The 10,637-nt window shown below is 52.0% G+C and overlaps 1 protein-coding gene across 2 annotated transcripts; it reads right to left on the reverse strand.

Annotated features, from left to right (window-relative positions):
* Positions 1-314: 314 nt before the first annotated feature.
* On the reverse strand, positions 315-5,130 carry KLF4 (KLF transcription factor 4). 2 transcript variants are annotated; one of them, XM_028108791.2, is made up of 5 exons: positions 4,658-5,121; positions 4,421-4,541; positions 2,755-3,748; positions 2,491-2,655; positions 315-1,414 (listed from the first exon to the last, which is right to left on the reverse strand). In XM_028108791.2, the coding sequence occupies exons 1-5, from the start codon at positions 4,660-4,662 to the stop codon at positions 1,239-1,241; spliced, it is 1,461 nt and encodes a 486-aa protein (XP_027964592.1). In that variant the 5' UTR covers positions 4,663-5,121; the 3' UTR covers positions 315-1,238. The 2 variants fall into 2 exon arrangements, with proteins under 2 accessions (XP_027964592.1, XP_027964591.1); XM_028108790.2 differs by having other exon boundaries at positions 2,491-3,748; positions 4,658-5,130.
* Positions 5,131-10,637: the final 5,507 nt, after the last annotated feature.

Raw genomic sequence — 10,637 nt, forward strand, 5'->3', positions numbered from 1 at the left:
ATATTTTATACTTTCCTATAAAAAACTGAGCATACTGAAGAATGAGCAGTTTCTAACTGGAAATTCATATTCAGGTAAGGAAATTGCTTTCATGAGCAAACAACCAGGTGACATTTGCTTCTATGATCTCCAATATTCAGCTTTCAGTGTCACAACTCTTATAGTACTCACTGTAAAACTAGCCTTAAAAATGTCTTTTAATCTCTTGTTGAGATAAAAGTTTGGCCTTTCAGTGTGCTTTTCATGTGCCTTGTGGTTTAAACTGCAATTTCTATGACATGCTTTTCCAGGGGAGAAATAGAACAAAAGCAATGTTCAGATAAAATATTATAGGTTTATTTAAAACTTAATTCTCACCTTGAGTATGCAAAATACAAACTCCACAAAATGTTCATTTTTTACTTTGTAGTTTACAAATATACAAAATAGAAGTTTGCTTAAATTTATATTACATATTTATTAAGGCAAGGAACTATATAGAAAAAAACATTTGTTCTGCTTAAGGCATACTTGGGAATAAACCATTGTACAAATTATTGCACATCTGAAACCACAGTGCATAACAGACTGTCTGCATAAAAATGTTAAAATAAACCAGGCGTATTTACCTGACTTAGGTCATAAATGTAGATCGGAAGACAAAAATAGATTTTCCTTGTCAAAGTATGCAGCAGTTTGAGAACTTTGGCTTCCTCATTTGGTACCTTTAGAACCAAGACTCACCAAGCACCATCGTTTAGGTTATTAAAAACACATTTTCTGTACCTGAATTTCTTCCTCTTCTTCTAATATCGTAATAATGGCTTTTAGAAGGCAAAGAGAATACAAGGTGATCTTTATGCTTATATTGCATCGAAACACAATTCAAGGGAATTCTGGTCTTCCCTCCCCCCAACTCATGGATCTAATTTATACCCTGATATCCACACCTTCCAGTCACCCCCTTGGTGTTTTGTAAGTCCAAGAATATTCAAGTTGGCTTTAGCATTGGAATGATAGAAGATCCAGTCACAGACCCCATCGGTTCTTTGATTTGTCTTCTGGTTTGTGTCTCCTGATTATCCATTCACAAGTTGGCTTGTTGGGAACTTGACCATGATTGTAGTGCTTTCCAGCTGGGTTCCTTCCCCCCAACCCCCGCCCGGGGCGGGGCGGCGGGGGGGAAAGACTGTGAAAGGTCAAAAAAAAAATACTGAATTCTCCTCTGGCAGTGTGGGTCATATCCACTGTTTGGGGATTTAGAAGTGCCTCTTCATGTGTAAGGCGAGGTGGTCCGACCTGGAGAAGGCCCGGTCGCACTTCTGGCACTGGAAGGGGCGGTGCCCGGTGTGTTTGCGATAGTGCCTCGTCAGTTCGTCGGAGCGGGCAAATTTCCACCCACAGCCGTCCCAGTCACAGTGGTAGGGTTTCTCACCTGGGGGAGGAAAAGAAACCGAGGTGAAGCCATTGCTACCTAACGCAGAACTGGCCAAACCAGAGGCCGAATATCAAACCAATTCCCCAAGCACCCTACTCCGAAAAGAGCCAGCCATGTTTTTAGACCACTTCAAGGCCATCTTCAATTTCAGATCATAAATAGGAATATTAAAAGTATTTCTTGCCCTTTTTTGGGGGGGGGGAACAGACCTACACTTCCTACACTTATATATCGCTAACATTTTCATTCTTTTGACCCGAAGTACCATGGTGATGGAAGTGCATTTAGAACGGTCTCTCCCGTCCAAACCAAGTGATCACATCCTATATCCCACTACAACTGGGTCGAAAAAGCCATAAGCGGCTACTTTTTCTGCATCAACATTTCTATTTTAATGAATTCTACACCTAAATGACCTTATGTACCTATACTTATGGGACATGAAAAATTCTCTCCAAGTGACCATCTTAAAGCACAATCATAACCATTCAATTCTTGAAATTCAAACAGAACCTACTTATGAAGGCTAGAACTAAAAAAAAAAGGGAGTGTGCATCTGGGAACAACCAGTGAAAATTGCCTAAAAATTAAAAAACTGATAACAAGACCTAACATACTTTTGCACTGCAACGTGTAATTTAAGATTTTATTTTTAAGTAATCTCTACACCCAACTTGGGGCCGGAACCCACAACCTCGGGAACCCACAAACTCGTGATAGAGTTGCACCCTCCACTGAGCCAGCCAGGCGCCCCCGAAGTGTAATTTCTTGATTACAAGGGCAATGTTTTGCTCAAACGAGGAGAGGCCCACAAGCGGCCTGGACTCTCCCTGCCTTTCAAAAGCCTAACAGAACTGCACATTCAAGCACTTGATACCATCCATCAAGCAAAAGGCTCTCAGGCAAAAAAGGAGGCGCCAGTTTGGTTTGCTGTTCTCTCCTGTGATCCAAGAGATGGAGGAGATAGACTGTGCTCCACATCCCAAGGGAGGCCCTGAGAAGTGCCCACAGTTAGCCAATGGGCTGCACACCAACCCCCTCCCCCCCACTGCCCCACGCAGCTTCTGCTCTACCTGTGTGGGTTCGAAGGTGCGCCTTGAGATGAGAGCTCTTCGTGTAGGTTTTGCCGCAGCCTGCATAATCGCAAGTATGAGTGGCTGTCCTTTTCCGGGGCCACGACCTTCTCCCCCTCTTTGGTTTCGGCTCCTCTGGCATGCAGGAACCGGGAGGCATGAGCTCTAGGGGTGAAGAAGGTGGGGTCAGCATCGGTCCCTGCGCCCCGGAGAGCCCGCACACGCAGGGCTCCCCAGCCCGAGCTATGAATCCCCAGGACTGACCTTGGTAATGGAGCGGTGGGACCTGTGGCTGCATCTGGTCCGGCAAATAGGGTGGGTAGTTGGGCCCCGGGTGGGGATGAAAGCCCGGGGGGAGCGGTAGGGCAGGGTGACAGTCCCTGCTGCTCAGCAGTTCCTCAGCACCCAGGGTCGGGGTAGTCCTGCTGGGGAGCTGCCGCCCCAGGGGGAAGTCGTGCGCTGGCGGCCGGTGGCCATTGCTGAGAGGGGGTCCAGTGCCCAAGTGGGCCTCTAGGGGCCGACCAACGGTGCACGACGAGACCGCCTCCTGCTTGATCTTGGGGCACATGCGCGGTGGCCCGCCGCTGTAGGGCGCCACCACGACCGGGTGGCTGCCATCCGGGCTGCCTTTGCTAACACTGATGACCGACGGGCTGCCGTATTCGCTGCCAGGGGCACTCAGCGACGCCTTCAACACAAACTTGCCCATCAGCCCGCCACCTGGCGGCTGCGGCTGCTGCGGCGGAATGTACACTGGGTCCAATTCGGGCCGAAGGAGCTCAGCCACGAAGCCGCCCGACGGGCTCACGTCGTTGATGTCCGCCAGGTTGAAGGGAGCTGTGGGAGGGGGCACGGACTCCCGGCCATAGAGGAGGCCGCCGCCGCCAGTGCTGCCCGGCGCCACGCCCGGGTCCCCTCCGGGCCGGATCGGATAGCTGAAGCTGCAGGTGGAGGGCGCGCTGGCAGGACCGCTGCTCGATGGGGAGGACGAGGATGAGGCTGACGCCGACGAGGACACGGTGGCGGCTACGGACTCCGGATGGGACAGGGAATTGGAGAGGATAAAGTCCAGGTCCAGGAGATCGTTGAACTCCTCCGTCTCCCTCCGGGGTAGGAGAGCAGGATTGTTGCCGCCACAAGCCGCGCCGACTCCGCCAGTTTCCAGGTCGGTGGCCACGGTCGCGGCCGCCAGGTCATAGGGGCGGCCGGGAAGCACCGGGGGAAGTCGCTTCATGTGGGAGAGCTCCTCCCGCCAGCGCTGCGGGAACAGGACGGGAGAGAGACCGTCGGTGCCGGTCCCCTGCTGCCAACACTACATACTGGCGGGCCGGCCGCGCCTATACTGCCCAGGCACCGGGACTGGGCAGACAAAGCGCCGGGGGACTCCGGGTGCCAGCGCTACAATCTCGGCCCAGCCCCGGGCCCGAGGAGAGGCGGTGCGTCGGTTTGGAGGATGTTATGTTCTGTCTGCCCGATGGCGTGTGAGCAAGGGCCACGGCTCGACAGCCCGGGGCCTTCCCCAGCCAGATCCCGGGGACGCTCCTGCCACCCCTGGAATTGGGACACGAGAATCTCCCTATGCGCCCTCGCCGCGGGTACGCCTACGCGCCAAGCTCACTCGGGCCCAGCCCGTGTGCAGGGACACATCCACCTCCCGCCCGGTGGCCACCGCGCCAGCCCTGCCGCCTGCGAGCTGGGAGACGTGTGCCGACCGGGTGTGCGCCCCCGGCGGCTCCGCAGTGTCCGGACCACACGCATGTACAACTAAGCCAAGGGCGCGGAAGCCATCCTAGGAAGACTGCGGGGCCAAGTGCGGTGGCCACTCCTTCCCCTCGCCGGGTGGTTTTGGGTTGACCCCTGGGCTCCGTTCGTCCTCACCCCACCCACAGAAGCCCACTGGACGTTGCCGACCTTTCGCGACAATACTCACGTTATTCGGGGCACCTGCTGGACGCAGTGTCTTCTCCCTTCCCGCCGGGCCGGACGCGAACGTGGAGAAGGACGGGAGCAGTGCGTCGCTGACAGCCATGTCAGACTCGCCAGGTGGCTGCCTGCGGGCCGGGCGGGGCACAGAGGCAGAAGTCAGGGGGCCACTCTCGACCGCCGCTCGGGCGCGTCCCACCGGCCTCCGGCCTTTACCCCTCCCTGCGCCCCGCGCCGCACCTACCTCATTAATGTGGGGGCCCAGAAGGTCCTCGGGAGTCCGAAGCAGTGGGGTTACCCAAACCCCAAAGTCAACGAAGAGGAAAAAAAGAAAAACTTAACGAACCAAAACCAAAAACCCCAAATTGCCCGAGATCCTTCTTTGGACTAAATATAAACGGGAGATGCCTTTTTAAAAAGTTCCTTTGTATACAAAAGTTCTTAGAAAAGTTGTAAACTCGTAAAAACAGACAAACAGCAAGGCGAGTAAGTAGGTCCGGTGGCCGAGCTGCGCGCTCTTCGACTCAGCAGCGTCCTCCACCACTGTCGCGGTCGCCGCGGCTGTCGCCGTGGGCGCTGGGGCTGTAGCCGGGTTGGCGGGCGGGCGGCGCCGCCAGGTGAGACTGGCCGCGGTGGCGCGGATCTGCGGACTGGGCGGCGGCGCGGGGCGCGGAGTCCGGGGGGCTGCGCGGGGCGCGCGCGGCCATGGGCGCTGGCCGCGGGCGGGTAGGTGGGTGGGGGGCCTGAGGGGCGGGGAGGGGCACTTGGCGGCTCCCGGTGCCGCCGCCGCCGCCCGCCACCGCCTCTGCTCCCCGCGCGCCCGCAGCCGCGCTCGCTCTCTCGGGCCGGGGAACTGCCGGCGGCCGCCGCGCACTCCTTACTTAACTTCTCGGCTCCCCCCCTACCCCCGCCTCCTACCCGCTGTACGCCGCGGCCCGCCGCCAGGCCCCGCCCCTCCCTTTCTTCTCCCCTCCCTCCTGGGGCCCCCCCCGCGCGTTGCCATGGCAGCTAAATAAACAAACTCGGCGCACGTGGGGGCGGGGGAGGGAGGGGCGGGGGGGAGGGAAGGAGGGGCGCGGGCGGGGCCCGGCCGAGCCGTGACGCCAGCCCGGCAGCTGGCGGGCAGGAGCCGCGCTGACGCCGGCGGCGGCGGCGTCGGCGGCGGCCGGCGGCCGGGGCGCGGGGTACTGGGCGCAAGTGCGGTCGCCATGCGACCGGGGCAGCCTGCGTCGCGGTGGTCAGCTCCGTGGGTTCGAAGCCCGTGGCGGAGGAGTCTGGTAGGGGCTGAGGGGTCGGTTCCGCTCCCCCACCCCCGCTCCCGTCCGCGCCGTCTGCGCGCCAGAGAAAAGCGCGATTATCCGCGTGACTCATCCAGCCTTCCGTCCCTCTCCGGCGCACGCAGCAGCCCGGCGCTGGTCTCGGAGCGCCAGTGCGTGCGCTTGGCCTGGCCTCGCGGGGTTCTTCGTGGGTTCTCCGGCTGGGTGGGGTGGGGTGGGGTGGGGTGGTGTGGGGGTGGGCGGCAGGGAGAGGTGGGTGCCCGGCTCTGTGGCGGGACTGGGAGCCCGAGAAGGCCTGAAAGGGCGGAAAGATGTTGGGGCGGGAAGCGGAGTTACGGTTTTTATATTTCGGGGAGCCAGGAAGGGAGTGAGAGAGCTCAAGACTGACTTTGTGGGGTGGAGGAGGGCAGAGGGGCCGTGAGGCGCAGACACCTTTCAACCAGGGAATCTCGAGCACTTTACAAGCCGCGCACCCTCCTTTCCACTTTACGGATGGGCAAACTGAGTCATAAAAAGGTGAAATGGCGAGGTAAAGGTCAGACGGGGAGCTAGCTCCCTTGGCTCAGGTTCCGAGCGGTCAAGCCCACCGAGAGGCACTTAGCTGGAAAGTGGCCACATACCAGGAAGTGGAGCGGTGCGGTGGGACCCCGGTTCCCGAAAAAGGCACAACGAGCTCGGCGGCAGTCGTTCCTGCCCACCGGGAAGAGAAGAGGAAACGGCAATCGTTATTTCAGTCTTATAACTTTGCCTCCCCACCCCCACACTCCCCTAAGTTTGTGATCAGTAATTTTCCAGCCGGGAAATGTTTTCGCCCTCATCTCTACAAACAGTGACTTTTTTTTTTCTTTCCCAAACGTGAGTGTGGTGTTCGGTATCACCTGCTAAACGTAGGCTTGCGAGGTGTTTGGTTTGGATTGAGGCGCACAGAGCCGGGCTCCATCCGCCTCCACGGAGTCTCCTCCAGGGAACCTCCTCACCAGTAAACGCTGTCGATCCCAGGAAAGACAAGGGGAGGAGGAAAAGGGTCGAAGCCCCAACACTGGACGGAGTGTCCGCTCACTGTCATTGAGCTCTCTAGTTGCCTCATACTTTTAAGTCGTTGTCACCTGTTTGAGTTGTGCGATTCTGGTACCTATTAGGTTTCCTAAGAGTATGTTAGCCCTGAATTTCCACTTCTTGCCGACCACAGAAGCATTCTTGGAATGCACCTCATCCCGGATGAATCCACTCGGCCCTCTCTGCCAACGACAGGAATCCCTCTAGATCTAGAGAGTTGGACAAATTTGAAGATGACTTCCATCCTCTAGCCAAGGCTTCCATTGGGTGTGTGTGTTGGGGGGGGGATGCTTTGGCAGGGAAAGCCCGACCTGGAGGGTTCAACCTCACTCTGTAGGAGCAGGCCAGTTACTTTAACTCTGAAAACATTGCCCTTTTCAAAGGAAGAAAGCAAGAAAGGAAAACACCTGCTACCCCTCCCCCCACTCCTTTCATTGTGATGGCAAAAATTTCTTGGTATGCTAGAACTCAAGGATTGCATGAAAATGTTATACGCTTTTCCATCACGGCCTAAGTTCCTAAACCCCAGTGGACTTGGATGAGGCCTTGATTGGTAGCCATTTCCCTAGGCATGTAAACACCTAAATCAGGACTTGGAGTTTCTAACTTAAGTAGTGAGTACATGAGGGTTTTTTTTCTGCTTTGCTCTTCTTTCTCTAAAGCAGTAACCCTTCCCCTTCAACAAAGGTAACCACCACAGTGAAAAAACAATATTACACAGATGAATTGGAAAGACACTATTCTTATGTCATCAAATAAAGACAAGATTCTGAAATTCAATTAAAAAGATGAACTTGTAGTTTCCAAACAGCCTTCAGGAGGAGTAAAGCCGGTGTCACTTTGTGGCAGGCAACGATCTAGTTATTACTCTGATTGCATCATAAAGTAAGATCTCTATATTTGCCCTGGATTTCTAAAAGTGGTAAGGAACTTCAAGTTCACAAATCATCTCCTTTCAAGGCAGGTGCCCGGTGTGACAAAAGGGTTATGACCCTCCCTCTTTTCAGAACAGGTAGGTCCAGAAGAGTTAAATCCCTGCCCTGTATAATTTATAAACATGAGGCTGAGTAAACCTTTGATGACTAAATTGCACTCTAAAATAATAATAATAGAAGACACCCTTTAAAGAAGAATTACATACTTACTGGGGACTTTATTTCAGCAAACTGATATTACAAGTTTTGTGGTATGGATGTTAATTATTAATGTCCTTGGAGTTATAAAATAGATTTTTTTTTTTTCCAAGCACGAACTGCATTAGTTGGCGGAAGATGTGATGGAAGCTGTCAGTGTTAGGGGATTGGCATGGAGACTTGGAGGGGTGTGATAGACTGGAGGCTCAACATGCTTCAAACGAAGGACTCTGCACCCAGGACTGAGCACCAGATCTGGGCAAATAGAGCTCCTCGGGGGGCCTGGCTGCGCCCTGGCCTGGGGTATCTGCAGAACTGCCACAGGACTCAGGAATAGCCGGGGTTTTTGTTTGTTTGTTTTTTATTTTTCAGAAGGTGGCAAGGCTTTTCTCAGCCTCCACTTTCTTTCCTTGGAAACCAGCCTCTTTTTCACCTCGGTCACATGTGAGATGTTAAGAAAGTGGGCTTTAGCACGAAATTGGCTGGGTTTGTGTTCTGGCTCTGCTGCTTTTAGCTGTTCAGGTTATTTGACCTCTCCTGTTTCTTCTTCTATAGAATGGGGATAGTTATGGTACCTACTTCTTAAAGTGATGAGGATTATAAGTGAAATTATCCAAGTAAAGTATTTAACATAGGCCCTGGCGCTCAGTGAATGATAGGTATTACTGTCACCAGTATTCTCCAGAGCACCATAGGCTTCATGAGGGCAGGAGCTATTGTTTTGTTCACTGCCATAGCCCCACGTCCTGGTACAGTGCCTGCCTGGTACACAGTAATGCTCTGTGTTTGTTGAATGAATGAATAATGGACTTTAGCAGGAACGTGGTCTTTCTTTTCAACTCTCCCTTGGAGGCTTATGAATCCCCTTTTTTGTCAAGAGCTTCCATCCACCCAGAGTCTTATCCTGATTTTTCCTCCGTTGTTTGATCGCCCTTCCCCAGCTTCCCAAACCAGAAACCTAGATTCTCCTCATTTTCTTTGGCCTGGGCATTTAGGCTTCCCCAGAGCTCAACCACTTCCACTCCTAAATGACGCCGCTACCTTTGACAACATTGCACCGCCTTGGTTCAAGCCCTCCTCATTTATGGCTTTTAATCATCACGGTGGCTTCCCCCAGCTGTTGACCTGCTCGTCCCTTTTCTCCACCGCCTCCCCCAGAGCCCTCCTGGAATTTCCCTGCTAGACGGAATCCATCTTTATCCCAGGTCCCTTCTTAGTCTCCTGTACCACACTCCTCGTACTAGGGCCCTCGACAAACTTTGCAAACTCATCTCTAGAGACTGACCCCACCCTCCCTAAACTTTAACTGGATGTTCTCTCAAGTCTGAATACACAATGTGTTTTTCTCCACTGGCTCTTTTTCTGTCTGAAAGGCGGCTTCTTCCCTCGGTGGCCCTCATCATCCTCAAACTGCAGAGCCCCTTTTAATTGTCCCTTGGTCTGTCCGTCCCCATCTAGGTTAGTCCTCTTCCCTCTGAGCTCCAATAAAGCTGGGTGGTGACTCTGCTATGCCATTTACCCAGGGGACTCCGTGATCTGGTGACTTGTTCGTGGGGCTCCTACCCCACTGTGGCATCTTTAGGACAAATGCCCAGTGAGTATGCATTTTCGAATCAAAGGAGCAAAGCTGCCTTGGTAGTGATTCATCTGGAAACCCTGCTCTCTCCTATCTCGTCCATAACGTTTCTCTCTGGTTCAGAGTTCACTGGCTTGGTTTTCTGTTTTCCAATCCCTCTCTTCCCTCCACCCCCTTCTTTTCTTCCTTTGAAAAGCGCTATGAAGGAGACAGAAAATAAAGTCCTTCATTACTCTGCCCTCACAAAACAGACAAACAGGGAGAGAACAGTCCTGGCCAAGGCATTGTAATAAAATAAACTAGAAAACACAAACAAAAATAACCAAAAGCCAAACCAAAACCAAATGGAGAAAGAGTCAACTCTTTTCTGTAGCCAAATCCATTGCCTTTCAAAACCCAAACATTGGGTATTTAAGTTTTTAGAGCAGAAAATGAGTCACAGACATTTAAAAATCAATTCTCAGAAATTTAAAATCTTTCTCATGAACCTTTAGGTTTGATCACTTAAGTTACATTTTTAGCCCCCAAATTTTAAGCTCTACTGTCTTTAAGCTATTCAAAAAGAAATTCTGAACTTAATGGGATTATCTTAAAGCTGTTTGAACTGGTGGCAGTTGGCTAGATTCAGGTTTTCAGTGTCCTCCTCTTGTTCTGAGCCGTTAAGGAGATACAAACAAACCCGCCTCTTTTTAGGTTATTTCTGTTTAGTACCGAGAAATATCTTTTAAGAGTAAAATACATGGTGGTGATATTTTTCTTAACAAAAAAATTAGGTTCTAATGTTTACATTCTTCATCTAGCATGATTGTTCTTAAGGCCACCAGAAGAATCTTCTGATCCTATATGCATTTGAAAATAAAAACAGCATCTAAAAGTAAAAGAACTAGCAAACAAGGCAGATCAGCAGAAAAAACCTATTGCTGGAATTTTCTCCTTGACTTGGTTCACCAAATTTCCCTGGCTTGTTAAACTCTTTCCTGGAGAGAATTAGCACTGAGAGAAACTAAGACATAGTCTCAATATTCTATTGTTCTATTTTCTTAATTTGAAAGACTCAGTACCTCAGATTCTTAGTGTAGGACAATGTTGTTTCTCTGCAAAAAACATGGTTCCCTGGCTTAAATCAGAATGGAGGTAAAAATTTTGCATTATGGAAAGTGTAGGGATTTTGAGGGTTCAATA

The sequence above is a fragment of the Eumetopias jubatus genome, unplaced genomic scaffold (genome assembly GCF_037043125.1).
Source record: "Eumetopias jubatus isolate StellerSeaLion01/CBP00866 unplaced genomic scaffold, mEumJub1_p1.0 scaffold_15, whole genome shotgun sequence".
Taxonomy (NCBI): Eukaryota; Metazoa; Chordata; class Mammalia; order Carnivora; family Otariidae; genus Eumetopias; species Eumetopias jubatus.